This window comes from Fringilla coelebs (assembly GCF_963513975.1).
Source record: "Fringilla coelebs genome assembly, chromosome: 12".
Classification (NCBI taxonomy): domain Eukaryota; kingdom Metazoa; phylum Chordata; class Aves; order Passeriformes; family Fringillidae; genus Fringilla; species Fringilla coelebs.
This window is the reverse complement of record NC_140038.1, coordinates 13,085,192-13,109,716: the sequence shown is the minus strand read 5'-3', so window position 1 is coordinate 13,109,716 and position 24,525 is coordinate 13,085,192. Positions and strand designations below refer to the sequence as shown.

The following is a 24,525-nucleotide window of genomic DNA, read 5'->3' as shown; positions in this document are numbered from 1 at the left end:
CCTCACGCCTTGGGGCTCTGCTGAGAGAAATTGTTTCAAGTTACAAACAAAATCAAGTGGGCTCCGCCAGAATTTCAATGACTAAAGCAAACTGGGCCGGCCGCTGGAAGCAGTGCAATGCAAACACCGCAGCGCTGCGCTGGCCAGAGCGGCAGGCGCAGCGCATGCCATGAGCACAGCCTGCAGGGTGAGGCAGCTCCGAATAGGGCACAGAAAAGGACCACAATGAGGGGTCGGGGAAGCTGGCAACAGCGGACAGGTTTGAGTATCTTCTGAATGTAGGAAAATTGATTAAATTGGGAATCCCTCCCACCTTGATCTCTTGAATGTAAAATCCAAGGAGCATAGAACTCCTGATGTACTTTCCAGCACTTTCACCATTCAAAGATGAAAGCCCAGCCCTGGGATTTCAGCAGTCATTTGCATTGCCTTTGAAAACTCAGAGACTAAACAATCAGGGCTTAATAATATTACAGAAAAAAAAAAATCGATCAATTTAGTGATCATCACAATTACAAGGCCAGCATGGGCTTGTCAATTTAAAATTTCCAAAGCCACCATCAAGTAATATTAATAATTCTGTTAATTTGTTGTGCCAATGCACCTTATTGCTCCAGACTATACACTACCAGAGTGATCTAAAAACAGTGCAAGTTTTATGCACCCCCAATACACACACACCAAACAGCCCTCCTTCCCCTCAGCCACCACCCCACGAGTTTGCCAAGTCGCACAGTGAATACAAGCTTCTCCTCAAATAAAGTATTCCTTTCTAAAAAAGCAGGCATCCCAAAGGAAAATCATCAATCCAAACAGCTCTTGCACCTGTTCAACCGAACATAATTAAGATTCCTTACAGAAAGAAGCGTTTTATTCCCTCCCTCAAAAAACATCGTAAAGTTCCCCTTCCTCCCAAAATCACTACCACTCCAGGATGCTTTTGTCGTTCAAAAGTATCAACTATGACAATAAAGAAGAAGACACATTATTTTTCCCCCTTGTCCAGGCATTGCCGAGAGCCCCAAGCGGCCGAGCACGCCAGGCTCCGGTGTTTCCCAGGTGCTGGTGCTGCGCTCCCGGAGCGCCCGCTCCGCCGTGCCCTCACGGAGATCCTCCAGAGCGACCCTCGCCCAGCACCGCGGCCGCCCCCCTCCCGTCGCCGAGGGATCCCGCTCGAGGCAGAGGGTCAGGGCTGCCCTGCCCTGCCCCGGGCGGCCGCCGAGCTCACCCACCTGGCGAGGCGCTCCGGGGAGCGCGCAGCGGGGCTGGAGGGCGGCGGGGAGCGGGCCGGGCACGGGAGAGCCTCGCCTGTCACGGCACCGGGGATGCAGCATCCTGCCCCGCGAGCGGCGGCCCCTCCCTCACGCCAGGCTCCAGCCCACCGCCGCGCCTCAGCCAAGGTCCTACAGGCTGCTGGCAGCGGGCCGCCCCCGCCCGCCCGCCGCAGCCCGGCCCCGGCCGGAGGCGCCCGGGCGCCTCCACCTGCGGCGCGGGGCCCGGCCCGGCCCGGTTCCCGCTCCGCGGCTCGCTCGGCACCCCCCGCGCAGCCTCTGCCTCCCCGGCCAGCGAGAGCGGGCGGGCGGCCAAGCGAGCCCGTTCCCCCCCGCTCCCCCCCCGGAGGCACTGGCGACGCTCCGATGTCGGGGGCCGAGACCCCGGCAGCCCGGGACCAAGTGGTTCGTCTTCCCCCGAGGGGCAAAAGCTACCGTGAAGTCAGCCCCCGAATCTGATGCAAAGCAGCTTCCAAAACCGCAACCATCCTGTGTCTCATCTGCAAGTAACTCTCACTGTACAGCTACAAATCTGCTCGCACACCGAGTCGGTCTTTAATCATGCTGCCCTCTACAATAATTTTAGGTTTCCTACTGTAAATCTGGCGAATATGTCTCGTACGACAGCTTTGCTCTCGTTCTCCCTCTGAGCTTCGAGCGGCTAAACAGGAACGCCAAATCCTCTACCTCTGCACTACGGCTTCCACTGATGTTCCAAGCTTTCGTCGAGTCCGCTAAGAGCAGCACGTAGAGAAAGGGCTCTGATCCCTGCCACTGAAGTTAAAAATATGCTCCAGTGAACTAAACATAACCGATGAAGAGTTTGTTCAAATATGTTGCACTGGAAACTTTTCCAATCTGTTTGGGTTTCTCACCAGCACGGGAAGGCGCCTCCTCTATCGTTAGGAACAGAGTGCCCTCTGCTGAAACCAGCCTGCAGAGCCCGGGACCGGCAGGAGAGCCGCACGCCCGGGCGGTAAGCACCTACAAGCATCCTCCCCCAAGGAGATTTCAGAAAGCAGCATTACAGTCAACCTGCCTTGGAAAGTAAAGACCAGGAAGGTCCTACCCCAGCTGCTGAAATGACTCAAGTGTTTTAAGTGTTGTTAATTCCATTCTCTCCCATAATCCATAGGTTTGGTTACATTACATTGAAAGCATCCTTTTTGCAAGGAAGATGAGCACCCAGAAAAATCACAGTATTTGGAGCATAAAAATAGCCTTAGCCTACTACTAGAAACTACACAGGGGTTTCGAAAGCACTTTCCTATGTGAAAACAGGGCATTTTCCTATGGGAATGTCATTCACATTGAATGCTGATTTGTGTTCTCATTTATCCAATTTAATGTCTTCACTCAGCCTCACTACACACTTCTGCCACTTTACTCTTTTCTCTCTAAGCTTCCAGTGAATCTGGATGCTTTGACTCCTGTTGGAGGCCTTCATAACCTCTTCTGTTGAGCCAAACAAAAACTGAATGAAACGCAGGTGTCCAGGCAAGATGTGGTTGAAAACAAGCACTTCAAAATTCACAGCACCTCCAGCTCCATAGCAAACTCCTTAACACCCACCCTAAAGTTAAAAGGGCCACAAATTAAAGGCTCTGGTCACCTAATTTTCATACCTAGAGAAGTTTGTCAGCAATTCTGCAAAAACTAATTAACCACTTGAGTTTAAAATAAAACATCATTCTCTAAGGAAATGCTTGACTTCCCTTTTGCTTACCCTGTCTTGTACAGATTACAAACTCTTCAAGGGAAAACTTCTGCTCTTTTCTTATTACATTATGTTTGCACGTCCCTGGTCCAGTGTCAAGTGCTTTAGGTATTATCTTCCTAGCAGTTTTCACCACACAGTCTTTTAATTCCCACTCATGCCACATTAGCCCAGCAGAGCCAGTATAAGATTTTTGAGTAACAAACCATAGCAATGATTTTAATACTCAGTTCAGATGTATTTGTCTCTTGCTTTTAGCATTTTTTTTTATTCCACATGTGCTTTGGTTTTGCTGGTCTCTAAAATATATATAATTTAAATTACATGGAAAAAGAAAACTCTAAAGCCTTTACTGTTCATAAAATTGTGAAATATGGATGTTTGCACTTATTATTCCGTTGAGCACATAACAGTAATGTCATCCATCTCTACAGCTGGCATGGGCTCTAATGAGGATGAGGGTTGGAAATATGATGATCTTATTCTTCATTTTACACAGACTTAAGACCATGTGTCTTCACTATCAAACATAACTATGAAATAGTTTGTAATTTCTTGATTTACGGTCAATTGCAACAGAAAATTTCAACTTACACTTAACAGTGCAGGGAGAAGTGGCAGAGAAAAAAGATTCTGCAAGATATAGCTGCCAAAGGGCCAAACTGAAAAAAAAAATAAATCTCTAGTCTGGCAAACAGAAAACCTCTGTTAAATCACATGAAAACCACCAAATTTCACTCTTTGAGCATTAATAGAAAACATTCATATTTTAAAGAGAAACTAAACACTTCTCTATCTTTGTCCTGAAATGCAGGTAGACGTACCTCTTCAACAGATTCTACTTATATATAATTTTTCCCCAAACCAAGTTCAACTACACAAATCTGATGATCATGGAGGCCATTCTTTCATCACAACAAAAGTCTTTTCAAGAGAAAATATGTTTGGCTAAACTACAAATTTTAAATCCATTGAAACAGTGCAGAACAACACTTGGCTCATAAATCAGCATTCTGAATAACGTATAGCAAAATTGGAAATATCCTGCAGAGGCCCCATGCAAAAACTGCATTTTGGTTCAACATCTCAAAGTTATCAGTAACAGAGCTGCACCTGATTGAATAATGAAAGCAAAATGTTAAATTTCCTGTAGCTAGAGTAATGAGAACCCTGACACAGTCTAATCAGTTTTTTGGCCCTGCATTTTATGTGCACAGGGTTCTTGTTTACTCTGAAATAACAAGCCCGCCAGGGCAGAGAACAGTCACACACTGTCACCCTTCACAGGTATGTTATACCCTATCAAGAGTAAAGCCTCTATTAGTAAAAAGGTACAAAGTTCAGCCATAGCACCTTGTCTTTCATTTCATGGTGTTATAGAACCCATTGCCTTCCATGTAGATCCTTGCCCTGGGCTTTGGAAACAGCTCCACTACAAGAGTAAGTAGAAAAAAAAATTGAGGCCTTCAGAAGGGAAAAACTGCTTATGTATAGATCTAAACATTGCAGAAGAAAACTACTGTCTTCTTCTCAGTTTGTGTTCAAACGACTCTAGAATTGCCTAAACAATATATTCAAACTGTCACTATTTCAAGTATTTGAATAAATATTTGTCCTTTCTTGTCTTTTGAAGTCCTTTTGGTGCCTAAGCAAAACAACTTGTGGTTCATTTTCATATTTATGGTCCTATACTGTAAGAGCAAAACAAACACACCTTCAAATAAGTAAGCCACAAGCTTACTTTTAATCTTAGCTCACAGTTCACAGTCTTAACTAAAACATTAGAATAAGCATTCTGAGATAAACTTATAATACACTTACATGATAATTTTGTGGGTTTGCAAAATATATTTTAGAAAGGATTTAGGTGATTATGTTGGGCATAATTAAAAAAATATGAATTTGTATTGCTAAAGGTTGAATGCAGATAAAGCAAAATGAAAAATTCATTGCAGAGGTAAAATAGTTTCAGTTCATCTACACATAGCTATGTGTTAACAGGTATTCTTTCTAACTTGCAAAATAACATATCCCCAGTGAGACTATGGATATGGCATACTGAATTCCTGAAATTGCCTACCACTTTTTTTCATGCAACAGTGATCTGTTCTCCTCATTCTGTGATAGCCCTCACTTCTGTGATTGTGCAAAACAAGATGTTAATGAGAGCTATGCGGAAGAGGCGGTGAATATTTGGTGAATAAACAGGGGCTCTGAGGAAATCAATTCTATTACAAGTCATGAGCAACAGACAAAGGTCAGCAGGACCTGCCCTTGCTGTAATGGCTTACTGGGGAAGAGCAAGAGCAAAGCAGGTGGCCTGAGTGCCACAGGAGACTTATCCATGTCACTACATCAGCATCCCCCACAATGCCCACCAACATGGAAATGGAAGAGAATATAAGGAGCAAACAGGGAGAAGGAATAAAAAAATTAAGGTTGGAAGAAATGCATGATGCATCATGGGGATGAATACTAGCAACACAGAGTGAGGCTATGAAAAGAGAAGATGAACACACACTTCACTGTGCACCTTCACACAGAGAGTCAGGCACTGGGCACAGCAGTACCAATACACACCACACATGGCAACACCTTCTGTGTGTATAGCTGAGAGCAGTTTGGACAGTGGCAGCTAGGAACCAGGACGGCCTAAGCAAGGAATTTGCCCAGCATCACCTACAAAAGGCTATTTGCTGGTGTATTTTCTACATTTCATATTCTACCAAACAAAACCTATTGTTTACTTCTGTATCTGGTAAGGCCACAAAAAAATTTACTTTTTCCCCATTACCATCTTATAGAAGGCTGCTTGTTCCATAGCAGACAAAAGCCACTATGAGCCAACTAGCTGGTACTGCTTAATTTAACCAGGCAAATAGAGACTCAGGCTGGAGCCTGCAGAGGAGGATCACTTACACAGTGGTGTGTTCTTCAAAGTCCTTTCCCATCTCTGTGTGCTACCACCAATGACACAGAAACTGCCCTTTAACCTTTCTGGTGGGTGATCTCTACTTTTCTCAGGGAAAAGTACCTACTCTGGTACTGTAGCAACCATTATCAGGCCAACAGAACTCAATTTGTCCTCATTAGCTCGGGTCCCATGGGAGTCACTAACAGCTCCCTGTAAACAGACTGCTTAGGAAGGTATTTATTGCTACAGTCCAACACCTCAGAGTAATATCACTTGAAACAGTAGTACTGCTATACATAGTAGCTCCTTAGGGTGTTATACTGTCCAGTGATACCTTGATTTGTTTCCAGGGGGTGTTTAGGAAAAGACCCTCCTGACTTACAGAGAAGAATACTATCCAGAGAAAAATACCAAAATGCTACATAGTTTTCCATTGCTCATGTTGATTCTGCATTTATGCCTACATTTGTCAGTACAGTATTATCACAATAGTCAAGCCTGACTGCTTACTATGTACAGCCACAACTGCATTTAACCCTTGAAAAGTAGATAGAAATTCAAGCATTTTGTATTGGGTCACAAAAAAATGAATTCTAAAAAAAGATATTACTATCGAGAAACTTCTCCTTACCATAGTATGCAGCAGCCATGGCTCTAACAAACTATCATCCAAGGAGGGGCAAAGTTACAATAACCAGGCAGGTACAAACCAAGCCAGAAAATTGGTCCATGGGCCAGCAGAGCCCACAGCTCAGCAGAACCACAAGGGAGAATAAAGGGTGGGGTTTAAAACCAGGCAGAGCTTAAATGGAGCTCCAGCAGCCCTGGGCACAGTGTGGGCAGAGGCCTCAGCTAAGGCTGGTCAAGGTAATGATGGCCGTTAGTGCATCAGGAGCCCTGACAACATTTTGGGAAAAGCACATACACATTGCTTACACCTGGCTGGAGTTAGTTAGAAGATACCTATAGAAAAGGATAACAAAAAGTTTACTTGATTTCTTTCCCCCCCTGCTTTTTATTGTATTACTTCATTGTTGTTTTTTTTCACCTAATTTCACCAACTCATGATCAAGGGCTTATTAAGATACTTGAAAAAAATCCACTATGTTTTTTATTCCAACTTCATGGCACCTCCTAATACCATTTAAATCTCCTGTATCTGTATTTTACTGTAAGAGGACTATTTGTATAATATTTTTACTGTGAATTAGTCCAGGTTGTGTACCTTTTCCCACATTTCCTCCTCCCCTTCCCCTCCCCCCTCTCAATCTCTCAATCTTGGAACATTCCTATATATCTTTAAACTTGAAACAGTAGGAAAGGATGGCACAGGTTTATCTCTGCAGGAATTTCTCAGCTATATTTGTGGTATAAGCAATACAGACTATCAAAGAAGTCAGAAAAAAGTGTCACAAAGAAAAGAATCAGCAACAGATTTTCATTATGCTTTTTTTAAGTTGCCTCCTTCTGTTCACACACAGGGAGAGTAGGTAAAGAATACAAAAGATAAAACTAGTTCGGACTATTTTTGAACTATTTCTTTCAGCTGTTTTTGTTTGCATTATTACAAAGCCTTGGCAGAGAAGGATAAATATTCCTAGAATAGCAGATTTCTTGCTTCGTCCTGCGTCTGTTCCAAAACTGAACAATGTATTTGAACAGCTGGTCAGTAACATGCAATGATCAAGCATGGCAATGACACATGATCACAGTGTTCTTTGTAGAGGACTGAGGTTTCAAAGCTGAAATAAACCCTCAGATGTACACATTTTGGTCTTAGAGGTGCATGTTCAGATTTAAACCATGCTTTTTATTTTTCTTGAATTGAGCTTTGTATTGGCAATGAAGGACAAACAAGTACTCATTATATCAAAATAAAATGCTGGAACAGCTCTGCAGGAAAGAATTTCCTGGTGGTGTTGCTCGGACGAGAACCAGAGGAGCTTAATCTGGCTCTATGTGACTCCCATGCTGTACATAGGTTTAGAATCATGACACTGTGGTTTGGGTTTTTATAAAAATGTGTAAAGATGTTCAGAAAAAAAAAAATTCTTGTTGTGGATTCACACCTTCTATGCTTATCTATGCTGTAATTTTGTATCCAGAGGTATAAGTGACTTAATTCTAAACTCCCCAGCTACACTTTTGTGGCAAATGATGTTGTTCTCCTATTTTTACCTGCCTGTCGACCTATAAAGAGGAGCTTGAATTTATGCCTACAGTCTTCTTAAAAATCTATCTTTACACTTAAAGAACTCTAAGAGGATGCTAAGATTATTTTTCTGTGTAGCAAATAACAGCTTAAGCTAAGATCTTAATTGACATTTCTTGTAACTGCTACAACAAACACTGTAATTTACAGTTATAGTAACGTTCAGAGATTTTTATGCTCATACTTAATGACTTTCCTACAGCACCTGCTCTCAAAAAATGGAAGTAAAAAAGGGTAGAATATGTAGCTGGTGGAGAAAATTATAATTATCACTGTTCACATCACTATTAAAGGTTGCTGAAGCAACATTCTTACTAAACACTGATTTTTATTAAATATAATTAGTGTAAGGCTTTACAGACTGCTTCACACATTTGTCTTCTCGCAGATTCTCTTTCTACATCCATTCTTCCTTTTGCTCACGCATCAGCTTTTAAGAAGATCATATAAGTGGGATGGCTGACAGGAAAGCTAAAACACCCACAAAGAGCAGAACGGTTATGTTCATCAGCTGAACAATTTGCAAAAAAAAAAAAAAAATCCCAGACACAACAGAGCACTGACGCAGCAGCATGCTGGAGTATGAGCATCACTGCAGCTGTCATGCATCTTCCTAGAGCTCGGATTTTGGTTTCGCCCCGACCCCTTGCACCGGCCTGGGAGAATGCAGGGCTGCGGTAGGTTTTTCCTTCCCCGGCTTCTCCGGGCAGCACCATTGGACTGATAAGATGCAGCAAGGCACATGTGAAAGATAAAGCGGGGTGGGAGGGAGAGAAAAAAAAAAAGAGTGGCTTTCTACAGGGCTCGGCCGGGCTGGGACGGCCGCAGGGCGCAGCCCGAGCCCTTTAAGCTGCCCACCGTCGGCGCGGGCCGGCGGCAGCTGGAGGCTATTTATACCGGGGCGGCGGCGGGCGCTGGGTGTCCTGCGCGGGGCGGTCCCGGCGGCGGCGGGGCCCGGAGCGGAGGCTGCCATGGCCACGGCGCTGCCCCCCACGCCGGCCAGCGGGAGCCGCTCCGTCAGCCGCACCGCCGAGTCCCCGCTGAGCCCGGCGCGGCTGAGCCGGCTGCAGGAGAAGGAGGAGCTGCAGCAGCTCAATGACCGCCTGGCCGTCTACATCGAGCGGGTGCGGGCGCTGGAGGCCGACAAGTCGGTGCTGCAGCAGCAGCTGAGCGAGCACCAGGAGAGCAGCGACCGGGAGATGGGCTGCCTGCGGCTCCGCTACGAGGCGGAGTTGGCCGACGCCCGCCGGGTGCTGGACGAGATTGCCATTGAGCGGGCCACGCTGCAGGTGGAGCTGGGCAAGATTGTCGAGGAGCACCGGCAACTGCACGTCAGGTCGGTGCTCCGGCCCCGAGCAGGCCTCCCCGGCCGGGGATACCCCGGGGAGCCGCCTCTTCGGGGCTCCTGCAGGGTGAGGGGAAGGGGATGCTTCTGGCAGGAGCCCGGGGGTTGTGGGAGGAGTGCGCGGTGATGTTTCAGGTCCAGGTCGTGCAGCGTGATAATCCCGAAGGTGTTGCTCTCTGGGGTTAGGAGAAGTCTGGATGCCTGTTCCAAAGGTGTGCTGGGTTGATGCTGCTGAGTACCTCCGATGCTATGGGGTCAAATCAGCACTTGCCTGAGATGGACATGGGACTCCTGCAGAACCTGGGGTGCTGGGTGCCCTTCTGGGCTATGAATGCATAGCTGCATGGGTTTGGCACCACACCTGTGTTTACAAACACTGAGGATCATGGCAAGTATGTAGAAAGTTATGGAGCAGTGGAAGGAGTGTTTGTATGGAGTCAGAGTGCATCTTTTTTTGGGCTGTTTAGCTCAGACTTTGCCCAAAGGAGAATACAGATAGAAGATAGTTCTGGGAGCAGTATGGCTTACCTGGTCCAGGTTGATTCTGCTCAGAAGTTTTCCTAGTTGCTCTTAAGTCTGAGATGAGCTGCCTGCTATTTGAGCTTGACTTTCTTGTAAGCTGTGTGGCCTGAGGCTGGAATAATCATCTTGACTAAGCTCACCAAGCCTGAACAATGGCAATATAAGTGCTGTCCCATCCTCCAGAAGGAGGAAGAGGTGTGTGAACAAGTGTCCAATCCCAACAAGCTTTCTCTATAGAAATATACAGCCTGCTAGCACTGCTAGTTACTGTAATACCCTATTGTACCCCCATATCAGTTATAGACTTGTAATAATTTGGATGTCCACAGTCCCCTTACCTCTTGTTATAAACTTATATCAAATTTAGGCACCAGCTTCTTTTAATGCCTGGAGGAAGTATTGCGTCCTGAGAGACTCAATAGGATTCAAGTAGCTGTTCTGGTTGGGAATAAAACACGTTTTTACTGTAAGCTTCTGTTTTCAGTTGCATAGTTGTTGGGCTTGTCTCTGTCCTGCTGGGTTTTGGCTCACAGATCTGTTTCATAAATCTAACCAGCCACTTGAGTGGACAGTGAGAAGAGGGGTAATGCCTTTTCTAAGACTTTTCTGCTGCTCTTTGTGTTTGTAGAACTCTGGCTTTGTTTGTAAAGCTTTAGACTTGGCAGATATGCAATTTTTTAGACTGTTGGGTTGGGTTTTTTCCCTTTACAGTAACCAGGTCTTAGAAGTGGTTAAATTTACAGCCCATGGGAAATGATACATAGTACATATTGGTTTCTGAAGGGACTAGACTGAAGTCCTAATATTAATGTGTGTTGTATCTGGGCTGCATAACTGCAAATGTCTCGGATGACTTGGAACAAACTTTGAGGGTATCGTGTCCTTAGATATATACACCCTTTAAATAACCTGGTGGCTGCTTAACTCTTATAGAATGAAATGTCACCAGATAATTTCCCAACAGCGTTAACTCTTGGCCCTTATTATTCACTGATTAAGAGACTCAAGGTTTTTGACAACAATAAACTGATTGCATTTGTTTTGTTCTTACTACTTAAACAATGGTGACTGGAAGCAGGCCAAAGATGTTTGGGGAGGAGGAGTTGTAGATAAGTATATTGGTTGAATTCAGAGCCTCAGGAAGGTCAAAGCAACTGCAGGAACACAGCAAAGAAAGAGAAGACCAGTTCCTTTCTGCACCAGAGAGTGTGGATGTGCATTTTGCTGCTGAACAAACACAGTGTAGCAGCTGAGGTTGTAAGAATGAATTCTGTACCTGCTGCTGACATCCTCTGGTCTTGACAAACTGAAGTCTGTTTCAAACACACCTGAAATCTTTTGATAAAATTATTTAAATTTTCCAGATCAAGCCTATGTGACATCCTGATTTACAAGGAATGTGATTGGCAGTGCCTTAAAGTTTTTGTTTGTAATTGATAGTCTGTAAGGCCACACTTAGCTTTGGAATGGTTGGTATATGGAATGTGGCAGAGTACTGTAACTGTCACTGCTTGCTGCATAGGGGTGTAAAGTGGTGTTCTGAACCCCAAACTTGGATTAAAATGGTAGTAAATGTGCTTGTCCAAGTCAGATTTGTTAATTTGTTGTTCTTAAAGATGAAATCTCTTACTCCAGGGTTCTCTGAAAATAATATTTTTCAGGAAAGAATCCAGGAAACCTGAGCCTGGCTGTCAGATGCTTACATTGGAAAGTGAACTGTTAAAACAGATACTAATGAAATTTCAGTTTTGCACATGCTTTGATTGCAGAATGAAATTTATATTATTGTAGGACAAAACAGTCAGTATTACATAGTGATATTGACATACTTAATATCATATGTAATACATTAAGAGGTAGTGGTAGCAGAGACATCAAAAGGAAGGTGAATAGAAAAGAAAAGAAAGAAACCTTAAACTACAGCATGTTATCTTGTTTTTCACTGTTAGTAGAGCTTTGTTTCTCCTAGAGTCTGAATAAAGAGTAAATAACTTCTAGCACAACATAGTCAACAAATGCCTCTGAAGAGCAGGGCTGGAAAAGGCCTTGAGCAAGCATCTGGTGTAGCCACATGCCCCAGGCCTGTGCTGGAACCAGCCATACCTGCATCCCTTCCAGCAGATTCTGTGTAACCCTTATTTTAAATTCCAGATAATGGAGATTCCAGAATATACCCCCCCCCGGCAGTGTGCTTCAGTGGTGAACTGCCAGTTTCCTCTCCCTAACATCTAACCCACATATTCCTCCCTGCAATTTAAGCCTGGAGCTTCCTGTCTTTTCTGCAATAGACATGGAAAACAGATTCCCTAACTCTATGCAGCGGTCCTTCATGTATTTAAAAATTGTTCTGTCTCTTGTCACTATTCCCTTCTCTAGACTAAACAACCTTTAGTATTTTCCAATCTTTCTTTGCAGTTCAAACTTTCTAAAGCTGATCAATCCTGCAGAATTACTTTGGACTCTTGCCAAGTGGTCTCAGTTATCCGCTGGAAAACTCATTGTATGAGTTGACACAACTTTGCCACTTGGCAGAACTGGTTTTGCCAAAATAAATTGAGCACTTCCTTTACTCTTTGTAATCTCAAATATGAGTTTTGAGCAGGGACTCTGACTCTGGATAGTGGGCAGGCAACTGGAAGGATTTTAAAAGTTGGAGCAGTCTGGGGAATGATGGCAGTGTTCTTCCCTGACAGGAGCTCATTGTGGGCCCTTCTCTCACTTCTCCACTGTGGTGCCGATGGCCACTGAAGGGTGTTGGCCAGCCAGGTGGTGCCTGCGCTTCCACTGCCTGGGTATTGGTCTGGAGAGGATATGGATATTTGATGATGGATATTTGCTCTGAAAGCAAAGCTCCCCTCACCCTGTACCTGCTCTGCGGTGTGAGGGAGGGGAGGGACACGCTCGCGGCGGTGGCTGAGGGGCTGCAGGAGCAGATTCCCGGCGGGGCAGCTCCCGGGGCCGGCCGGTGGCCTCCGGGGGACAAAGCTCTCTGTGTGCTGCGAGGAGGAGGAGCGGCACCGCCGGCAGCCGCAGCCGCGCTCCGCCCCGTGAGGGACCAGCGCCGCCGGCCCCGAGCTGCCCTCACGGCCCGGCCCGGCCCGGCGGGGGCGAGCGGGGCCCTGAGGCGCTCCCTGCGGGGCTGGGGCCGCCTCTGCTGCGGGAGTGTCCGCGAAGGATTGTCCGGCCGCGGCCGCTGAGCCCTCCCCGTACAGCCGGGGCCTGTGCCGTCCCTTCCCTGTCCCGTTGGGAATGCCGTGGAAAATAGCTGGCTTCCGCTTGGGCTTCGCACTGAACGGGCTGGAAAATGGGTCAGGAATCTCTCCCGTATAACAAATGATGCTTGTCGGAGGGCCCTGTCTGGTTTGTTTTCTGCTCTCGCCATGAGCCTGACAAACCTCTCCTGGGTTTAACCACGGACCCCTCTGAAGGGAAACACATTGAGGACAAATTCTCCCACGCTAGCTGCACTTAACAGTGTAAAACTCTCTCCTGTAGGAATTCCAAAAAGGAAAGTGATTTAAACGTGGCCCAGGCTCGTGTGAGAGACCTCGATGCTTTGCTAAATGCAAAGGAAGCTGATTTAGCAACAGCCTTGAATGAGAACCGGACTTTGGAGAACGAGCTCCGTGAATTAAAGGATCAAGTACTCAGTGTAAGGCTTGCTGTTGGAATCTGCTTTTCCTCCTGCAGTTTTTGCTTTATTTTCCTCAGTTAGTTATTTCCTCAGTCAGTTATTTCCTCAAGTAGACAAGGTCTGGTAACTATGACAGTGACAGGTGGACAGCAAATGCTACTGATGGTCGTTTCCTTAAAACTTCCACCTGTTGTAGGTACCTTTAATTCTATGACCATAGGATGTAATGTTTCTTGTTCCAAAGACAACGCAAGATGAAATGTTCTGCTATAATCCCTGTAGCATTCTCTAACACATCAGAGAAGTGTATAATACTGAAAGTGTATATTAATTTGTCAACATAGGCTGTATTTGGAGGATTGTCGAATTATATTAGTAGGAAGAAGTTTGGAATAATTACCGTTTTAAAGGGGAGGAATATATATGGATAGTACAATTGATTCATCAGAAGTCTACTTTGAGGAGTCAAATTTAGCTGGTGGGATTAAGGGCTGTTCTATATTTGCCTTGAGGGAAATCTAGTCTACATAACAACTAAATAGGATTCTATCTGTTGCTGATATTTGGATCCCACTGACATAAGAACTTGTACAGAGTAACCCAATTCACTCAACCAGTGTGTTTTGATTACTGGAGTAATTAAGTTGAATGACCTGAAAAAACTTGGCTGCCTAATTTGAAAAAATACCTCTTAATTTTGATAACCCTGTTGTCTGCCTTTTCTAGCTGAATCTGTCACTGGAGGATACTAAAAAGCATCTCCACAGTGAAATGTTGAGGAGGGTGGACCTAGAAAACCATATGAAAACCTTGCAGGAAGAAATGACGTTCCAGAAGCGCCTTCATGAAGATGTACGTGTTAGCTTATTAACAAAACATCTTTTTAGGTGTCCATGATCTTTGGATGCACTTAAAGCCTTCTTAACATTGCTTTTTTTTTTTCTAAAAAGGTAACTAGCAACGTGTGGCTGCCAATCAGCTCATAACATCCATGTAAATAGGAAGGCTCAAGAAAGTACTTAACCTCGTGTTAACTGGGCCAGTACCAATAGGTATCTGGGATATGAGAAATTTGTTAGGCTGCTCTTCTAAAGAGAACTGAAATCCCAATGTATTACTTTGTGTAGGTGATAGTGCATATATTAGTCACTGTTAAATGATTCCAGATGTTTACTTGAAGCCTAAAATAAGAGAAGAAGTTAAATTTCCTTTAAACAACTTGTGTTCCCAACTTTCTTAGCACTTCTCAGAGGTGTCTGGTAACCTTTGTGAGAGAAGTCAGTACATCCAACTAAAGGAATAATTGATATATGAATGTAAACCAGCTTCCTCCTTACTGGTAGGAATCTCAAAGTGTACAGTTTGGTAGAGAATTCTAATTTTTCGAAGTAACTGCTATTACTTTTTGAATAAAACAAGAATAGGTGAAGTAACAGTGCTTAAAAAAACTGAATGGTATATGCATGTGTTCTAAGTTAAAAAAACAACCAGAGTCTATCTAGTTCAAAGAATTCATCTTGCAAATTAAATATTTACTACATTTTAGTTTAAGCAATGTTGACAGTGAGGTGGAAAAACAATTGTGAGACAGCAAGGTGGATGTACCAGTCTTAATGGATGAATAAGATATGCATAAAGATGAATTACTGTGTAGTCAACGATAAATCTGCTTCAACAGCAATGGATTTGTGAAGCTGGTACACTAAATCCAGTTTCAAACTGTATTGGCTTATTTATTCTCTGAGAAATTTCTTCTAGGAGCTCAAGGAGGCAAAAAGAGTCCATGAGATCAGGATAGCAGAAGTAGAATCTGGTCGTCAAAGAGAATTTGAGAGCAAGCTCTCAGATGCTCTGCAGGGGCTCAGAAAACAGCATGAAGAACAAATTCAAGGCTACAAAGAGGAGATGGAGCGAACATTCAGTGCCAAGGTGAGTTTGGAAAAGATGACAGTAAAATTCTCTGCACCTTGACATAATTAAGGTCACACTGGCAAAGACAGCTGATAGATGGAGCCCCTGCATTGACTGCACAGCTTCTTGGCCTTAGTTGTTATGGAATTTCAAAGCACCGTCAAATTTGACAGTAGGACTTTTGCAATCATTTGATCCCAAACAAAACTGGTTCAGGCATAAATACAGGGAGGGATTAGAAGTTGATCATATTTCAGACTTCTGACTGATTCAGGACCAAGGTGTGTTATGTTTGTATTAAGCAATTTCAGTCTGCAATAAAATCTAATTTTTCCTACACACCAACTTATATGCCAACTTGGGGAATTCCTTTGGATGCCTGTGTTTGTGTTTCCACTGAAAATTCCCCAAGTGCCTCTTGAAGGAGCACTTTATCCTTTCTTGGGATATCTCAAGATTGAGGTATTTGTAGGTATTCAATGCTGCTTGTAAAGATGCAGGAACTCTTTAATAATAGACATTTTGAGGAAGAGTGATAATAGTTTGATTTGTACACCCAATATCCTGCAGATCTATGCTTTGACAAGCAGCTTCTAAACATATTCTCCATTGGTCTTCTGGAGAATCAATTTACTTAATATCCATACAAAGTCCTCATACATTACTAACTGAAATATCCTAATCCAGAAATTTTCCTTACCTGATTATTGCTGACTTTTTCTGACATAAGTGTCAAACTTGTGTAAACCTCCATGGAAAGCAATACAGAACTTTCTGACCTGGACTTTATTGGTATCTGCACACTTCACTAAAGGATAACTATTTCCAGGTGTAACAGGTGAAAATTATTTGGTGTTCCTTCCTTGTTTATAATACATGATAATGTGCAACTCAGGACTAACAGTGACTTATCCACAGGTGGAGAATGCCCAGGTAGCTGCAGCAAGGAAGAGTGAGCTTGCTAATGCTGCTCAGGAGGAGCTGATAGAAACACAGAAGAGAGCTGATACTCTGACTTCTCAAGTTACTCAATATCAAAGCCAGGTTCTGTCTTTATTTGTATAACCTTATAATTATTTCCATTTACTTTTAATTCAAAATACTGGCCTCTTCTCTCTAATCTTCACTTACGGTTTGATTTTTTTCCTCCTCCCCTTCATTTTAGAATGTTGCTTTGGAGAGCAGAGTAAAGGAGCTACAGAATTTGCTGGATTACGATCGTGATCTCCATCGAAGGCGTATGGCTGAAAAGGAGGAAGAAATGGCACAAGCTCAGAGGCAGGCAGAAGAACAGCTGGAAGAGTATCAAAATCTCTTAGATGTGAAACTGGCTCTAGACTTGGAAATAAATGCATACAGAAAGATGTTGGAAGGAGAGGAACAGAGGTAGGCTATGACATGATCTTCATTATGAGAACATGCGTTATTCAAGACCTCTACACTAACTCTTTATCCTCCAGAATGTGGGGGGGGGACAAGAAACAAGCCTTAATCATGTCATTAATATAGCAATTCAGTTACTGAAGCACCATCTTCTGTAAATGGCATTTATATCCCACATCTACCAGATGGTATAGCAAGATGAAGTAACATCATAAATCCAGCTGATAAAATTCAAAGGTCCATTAAACATTCCTCAACTCTCTCAAAGTTTTGTGCTACATATTAGACATAAAGAGCAGCCAAGTTCCATGAATGAAGCTGGGAACTTGAATCAACTCCTGTCTATGTAGACATGGTATCTTGCATGCATGGTGAAAACATGAACTCTTAATACATGCTAGGAAGGGTCAAAAACTTGAAATTACTTTCACTAAAGGTTGTGTCTGTTGAGACTTTAAAGAAATATTTAGTGCAGTTGTGAATCTTCTCTTATCAATATAAGCCTGCTTTGGACTCTGGGGCTGTCTTCCAAACTAAACAAACCATTTAGCTACTCTTGCCAATAAAAGTAAAATTTTGTATTCAAGACTCCATGGAAAGCTTGGATATAGGAAGCTGTTAGGCTTGGATGTAGTGGGAGGGTAGGCATGAGAAGAAGCAAAGCACATCAGATACTCAGGTGAATGTTATCTGACTCTCTTCTAGGCTAAAGCTGTCGCCCAGTCCATCTTCACGCAGCACACCGACTCAAGCAGCAAGTCAGGGGCGACGATACCTGTATGGGAAGAAAAGGAAAATCAAAGAAACAAAAAAGAGGGGGCATAGTGCTGCACTTAAGACTATTCAGCATGTTTCAGCTACTGGAAATATATCTATTGAAGAGATCGATGCAGATGGGAGATTTGTCAGGCTTAAAAACCACTCTGATGAGGTACTTCTATTTTCAAGCCTGCATTGCAATGTATGACTGCTCAGGGATGGCTTTGGCTTAGTGACAGACTAGAGACTGACCTTTTGCTACTGCAGGTGCTCTGTTCCCAGGGCTGTCTGGGAGGTGCTTTTGGGTGGAGGTGCAGGGCCTTCTATTATACAGAAATTGAACACCTTCAGCTGTTTGTCATCAGATTCAGGCTAGCACTACCAGGAGTACTACTCACTCTTGATGAACTAAAGAGGGTGCTCTAGTAAAGCACCCTCTTTGGATAAAGATGGCTTCACATTAGTTGAAAATACTTAAAAGAGCTAAAAGGTTGAATGGAGTTGGTGATATCTAAACTATGTAGAGGATTTATATGGCCAATTAGCTAATTCTTCCACTAGTTTAGTTTGAAAATCCAGAACTATTAGAGTTCATCATCAGGATTTCAAACATATGGCTTGTAGTTGAGCCATTTCAGCCTGACATACAGAATGGCAAATGAAGTTTTAAGGTGTTCATGTATATGTAGTTGGTGTGTGTGTATATATATATGTATATATATATATGTGTGTGTGTGTATATATATATATGTATACACACATATATATGTATATGTGTGTATATATATATATACATATGTATATACATATACATATATATATGTGTGTGTGTGCATATATATGTGTGTGTGTATATATATATTTGGCCATGGCAAACTTCATTTATCCGAATCTCCCTGGTAAAGAGTATCATGGCCCTCCCATTAATGGAAGGTAAGAATAGGTGTGGCTTAACTTGATGAAGATTTATCCTAAAGTATAGGGAGAAAACACAGGGAAGCTTTAATGGAAATGTGGCTGCTTCCTCAAAATTGTTAGATAGTTGTATGCTACATGAGTCTGGAAAGAACCTTGTGTTTCAATTATCTGGTGTTGGTCTGTAATGAAATTTCTTGTCCCACAGGATCAATCTCTACATGGCTGGGTGTTGAGACGACGTATTGGAAGTGTGGCAGATGTTAATTACAAGTTTCCTTCAAGGTTCACTCTTCAGGCAGGCCAAGAAGTTACAGTAGGTATTGGGTTTGTAAAACTTCCTCAGAGCTCTGTTATGTTAGATGTCAGTAGAGATTCCTGTTATATGGAAAACCAAATAGATACTCCAAGATCCTGAAGAGCTAAAGCTCTTATTTTATGTGTTGATAGATGGGGGAAAATCCTTGAAGCAACTTGATCTGAAATGCTAATTATGTTGCCTTTAAAGCTTGGACTGAACTTGGATCATCCCAGACTGGAGTGTGCTCTAATTGTATGCTAGGGGTTTTTTACGTTTTCCCATATTCCTTTGACTTGATAAAAGTTGTGTGGAGACTCAGACTCTTGCTAAAATCTTTAGCCTCCTCCAGGTCAGCAATGCTGAGGTCATGATCTGTAGTACTAAGAAAAATACTAGCTCTAAAATCATACTCTTAAGTACATGTGTATGGTGATCAAAGACCTGAACTCTACACTTGCTACTCCAAACTGTGGAGGAGTTTGTTCAACGTATCAGCGAGTGACTCTAGGGGAGAGGCTCTTGCACACACAAGTTGCTGCCCTGAGCATGTCTGTGACTATGGCCTGGCTCTGTGACTCAAATGTTCTGAGTGGCCAAGCAGGGCTACCTCTACATTGGATAGAAGCTGTTAACAGCCTTTTCTGCACTGTTTTACAATCTTCAGCTAGAAAAACTTTACCAGCCATTCTTGGTAGTCCTGAAAAGAACTAACGTGCCAGGGATTACAGTGGCTCAGTTTCTCCTACTGGATGTCTGTGGTATTTTAATACTTAATAATTATATATGTTAAACTGAATTGTAATCTAACTATAGAAGAAGATTCTTCAGAAGCTCACTGTAAATCTGTTACAGGTCTGGGGTGCAGCTGCTGGTGTTAGCCCAGGTCCTAGTGATCTGGTCTGGAGGTCTCAGAAATCTTGGGGAACTGGAGATAATATTGGTGTTACACTCATCACAGATGATGGTGAGGTAAGTGAAATAATAAAATGCTTCTGTCCTGATGCTAAACTTGTTTGTGCTTAATTCCTGTGGGGTCTTGGTGGCAATTCAATTGTATTCTAGGAACTTGCAGAGAGGAAGATACTGCTTGTACCAAGAGAAGAAGAAAGTGAGCAAGATGATGATTATGAAGAAATAACTGGAAGTGAAGCTGAGTTTGCATCTCAGGTAAGCTGCCTGAAGGTTAAATACATGCTGTCAGCAGAGTCATTCAATGGCCATTTCTTTTCCTTACTAAATGAAAATACCTCTCCAAGTACTCTTCATATCCCACAACTCTTAATGTTTTTCTTGATGTCAGACCAAAAGAAGAAGAAAAAAGAAATGTTGTTTGGTTTCATGATAGTGGTCCCTGTGAGCATCCTTAAGCAGGTGAGATGGTGAGAATCATGTTTGTCACCTCATAGAAAACTTGCTTCATCAGTAGTGCTGCAGTCTCTTGTCCCACATAGGATGTAGCTTGCATGGCTTTGCATCAGAAATGCAACTGAAGTTTTGCTTATTCTCTGAGTATGATCAAACAGTAGCATTAATTGTTTGCTATCTTATTACTGATACACTGAAAATTCACTGTCCATATCATCTACATATCTGACTGTGAATTAAAGCTGTTATCCCAAGAACAGAATGCAGACACTAACTACTCCTGTGGAATGAAGTGATTTGACACTCCAGTGTCCCTAAATTGCTTTTAAGACAATTTCAGTGTGAACTTAATGTCAATATACTTATAAACTTTTGGCTACCAAAAGTTGCATGGTGTAATATCCTGTGCAAGACTATCCAGCCCCCTCAAATGCCTTTTGACTGACCATAATGCAAGTCTGAACTGATGCATTTTGGATGCTTATACTGTGCTTTGATATACTTTGAGCTATCTTTAATTGCTGAAATGGTCTAAGCCAACTAATATGAGGGCTTTAAGTTGGTCCTAACCAAACAATTATAGACTGTACTTGATTCAAGTTGGTTTGTGTCTTGATCTGAAACAGTACTATGGTACAAACTCCAAAGCCTGAGAGCAAGGGGATGCTTAGCTAAAAACTCTCTCCTTCCTGCTGACAAATGTTCAGCTACTGCAGCTCTTCCTAAAACTGATCCTACACAGTTACAAGGAGGGTCACATCTTACTGCACTAGTTTAAAGCTCCCACTACCATTTCCTAGATATTTTCATAATGTATCTTTCTGAAAACTAACTTAAAACTACCTTAGTACTGTCTTTCTGCAAAAAATGTACCTTAACAGGCAGTTATTGCCTGCGGGTTTTTTATTTTGGTTTTTTTTTTTGTCCTTTCAAAAAGAGAATCTGGGTAAATATTTCTTACTATAATACCATGTGGCTCAAAGGATGTTTGTTAGTCTCCTGACTTGCATGCACATTCTTGTAATACTTACAGTCTCACTGAAGGATGATGAGACCCCATTAAATAGGCTATTGAGAAGGTCTAAAAGGCTGTTCTGCCCTTTGGGCTCTTAGTGATACAAGCTTCTTTTCATACTCAGAGTAGGGCCTTTCCTCAAGGATGGCTTCTTTTTATTTTAAAAGGCATTTTTTGAATTTACTTATATGACATGTTTAATAATCAGTGATAGAAAGCAAAAGTAACTTTTTTCCTTACACTTCTAATCTGTTTTATCAGCAACTTTACAATACAGTTGTGTGCCATTTATGGTAAGAATCAATTCTAATACTTCCAAATTTTAATGTCATTCCTGTTTGCTGAACTCCTGTCAGAAGTTTGATATTAGTACCTATATGCTGCTTCTGCCTGGTAGTACTGAAATGGCTGCTTAGTAAACAAAAGTTAACTTGTTGTGTGCAGTAAAATAATGGGAAGAATGCATGCTGTGCTTTAAAGGAAGGCAGTGTTTCCATGTTTTGCTTCTGCTTTTACCATCCTAACAAGGGCAGCACATATCTGCATGCCACTTAGGTTCTGCTGCTTGGGAAGAGAGAAGTGATGGGCAGTTTGACAGCCTTTCATTTAGGAAGGCACAGGCTCATGTATTGCATGGACTTAAAGACTTGTGTAGTACAGTTCATGCACTGCCTCTTGAACATACACTTTGCTTTATTAATAAGTAACTAAATCTACAAAGTGCTAAAACCCTACCTGCCTATATGAGGATCAAGTAGGTAACCAGCAAGAAATATTAAGCTTGTACACATGCTAATTAGCCTAATGTTTTCTCTCTGCAGCAAAATGAAGATCCCAGCTGTTCTGTCATGTAATGTGGACAATAATCTGAAAACACATCTCAGTCCCAGGTGACAGACTGTATGTGTATTGATATCTTCTGTCATATCTGGAATTTGGAACTCACATATTCCATCTGATGTCTTTGTGAGAAGCATTGTCCATAACATGATGGAATCTCCTGCCTTCTGATACTGGACCCTGGCCTTGGATTCACTGATACAAAGAGCAGTAGAGTACAAGCTCCATGTGAAGTTGTTTTTACTTCTACACAAGGATCTGGTTTCTGTGACCTGCTGAAACAGAGAAGGGTATAGAGTTTACAAAGCTTCTAAACACATGCCCTAGAAGGATGTTAAATACTTGACAATGAACATGAGGCTGTCTCAGCTTTCTCAATACTCTGACATGGAGTTCTCCAAAGGTAATTTCTCTTTTCAGCCTGAGTGGGAAACATGGGACCAATCACACCCTTGCACCTTGAGCAAGTCTGAAGTAAAACACTGTCCTAAAGAGTGATGAGTGGTCTGAAATGTTTCCTGCTCAGATCCTGATGCAGAGATACATAAAACTGGTCTGGATCACTTCCTAGAGTGAAATATTTTAGAATTAAAAGCAAGTTGTCAAAAATATTCCTGCCTGTTATTAAATGTACTGTTTCTATAGTCTAGCACCTGAAGTCCCTGTTTCAGTATTGTATATTCCTAGGTACAATGTATCACAGCTGAGCTGTGCCAGCCTTAACTTAGACAAATGTATCCTGAAAATGTGAAAAAGCATCTCATTCTGACAGAGCAAGTACTGTGACCCGTGCTGCTGTCACTGTTTGATTGGTCCCAACAGCTTTCTAAGGAGCTAGAGAGAAATATATGCCAAGTCAAAAATCAAAGCTAGAAAGCCCCAACTGTAGTGACAAACACATCAAGCTCACTGCTCTTGGAGCCCTTATGTGCTAAATCTCCATGCAGGCTGCAGCTGTGTGTGTGTCTATGGGACAGCTGGGGGAAAACTGGTTACGGGCCACTGTGCAGCTCCCTGTCACTCTGGTAGCTCTGTGCTCCCTGGAATGCTCTCCTGTAACCCTCAGGAGGGGACAGTCAGCCCTGGGGGCCCTGCTGTCACTCTGTCTGTCCTCCAAACTGCTCCCCTGCTGGCCCCAGGGGAAAGGAAGGGCTTTGAGCCACATGAAGTACACTTCCACCTGAGAGCAGGAGGGGAGGGGAGCAGCTGAGCCTGCAGATTTCTCTCAATGTTGGAGTAGTGTTTTGACTGTCTTTGACCTTGCCAAAGTGTTCAGTTCCAAATTCAAGAACTGCTTTGTGTGAGGATGCAGGTGCTAAGGTGAGGTTTTCCTATGCTAGCTTAAACTCTTATATTATTTAAAAATTCTAATTTTGAGACATCAAGAGTTAGATGCTGGTTTAAGACTTGGATTTTAGCAGATCCAAATTCTTGTTCCATCTCAAACAATAGAAATAGTTGCTGCTCTAACTTTGCTGTATTTATCTTTATTTCTTAAAACTTTTGTAACTACTAAAGATATTTTTCATGTATATAAAAGCAATCTTGGATTTAAATATTTGCAGATTAAATAATAAAGGTCTGTCTGTTCAGTGATTTCTGTTGAGTGGTCCAAAAGACTGAAGTAACAAGCCTGGCGATTTTAAGGACTGCAGAGAGAAGAAACCTTCAGCAATACACTCTGCTCTCCTGTTAATCACTTATTTCAACTAGAGCTAAACTGCTAATGAGCTTAAGAGGAATCTTCAGTAGACAGCTTCCCTGTAAAGAATCCAGCTCTCTTTTCATAAATTTGTCTTGTATGGAGAGCAACTGGAAAAAGACTACATCTTCCTCCAGGGCTGCTCACTTTCTTTGGTCACTACTACATTACTAAGCAAAGCAGGAGATGGTAAACAAAAACAAAGTGATTCTATCTGCATTTGGATAAGTACTTCTGATGCCAGACTTCATCCTTAATTCTGAGGCTTTTCTGTTATGTTTTTAGTTATTACATGTCTTTCCATCACTGCCTATTCTTCTTTCTCCTCCTTTCCCTCCCTTTCAACTAAATATAAGAAATAGAAATGTATTGACTTCTCATTTGTGTGCAGTAGGCACCAGTGCTACTCACCCCTTTCTCTCACTGGAGTTTTCTACAAACCCTATGGAACTAGGAGCAGTTTGTACTTAGTTCCAAGGAACTTCTCTCTTTTCCATCTGCTAGAAAAAGATGTTAAAAGACATAAATGCTAAACAATCAATAGAGAAGCAGCAAGATTATTAAAACTGCAGTGCAGAGGTGTCATAAAACTAATGCTTTATTTATTCATGCATTGTTTTTGTCACTGAAAGTTGATCTATTCAGCAACAGTGGCCTCCTGCTCAAACAAGTGCCAGAACTATCAGTACAGAAGCAGCAACCACTTTTCTTATCCCACA

The 24,525-nt window shown here is 42.6% G+C and overlaps 1 protein-coding gene across 2 annotated transcripts; it reads left to right on the top strand.

Annotated features, from left to right (window-relative positions):
• Positions 1-9,085: 9,085 nt before the first annotated feature.
• LOC311158453 (lamin-B3-like) lies at positions 9,086-23,663 on the top strand (the record flags this gene model as incomplete). 2 transcript variants are annotated; one of them, XR_014616458.1, is made up of 13 exons in its annotated part: positions 9,086-9,450; positions 13,477-13,633; positions 14,342-14,467; positions 15,374-15,544; positions 16,445-16,570; positions 16,692-16,912; positions 17,615-17,840; positions 18,792-18,899; positions 19,737-19,853; positions 19,947-20,051; positions 20,185-20,255; positions 21,526-21,557; positions 22,086-22,155. XR_014616458.1 is itself a non-coding variant. In XM_084213852.1 (12 exons), 11 exons carry the CDS (start codon positions 9,086-9,088, stop codon positions 20,224-20,226), a joined length of 1,764 nt encoding a protein of 587 aa, XP_084069978.1. In that variant the 3' UTR covers positions 20,227-20,255; positions 22,086-23,663. The 2 variants fall into 2 exon arrangements, 1 of the variants encoding a protein (XP_084069978.1); XM_084213852.1 differs by lacking the exon at positions 21,526-21,557 and having other exon boundaries at positions 22,086-23,663.
• Positions 23,664-24,525: the final 862 nt, after the last annotated feature.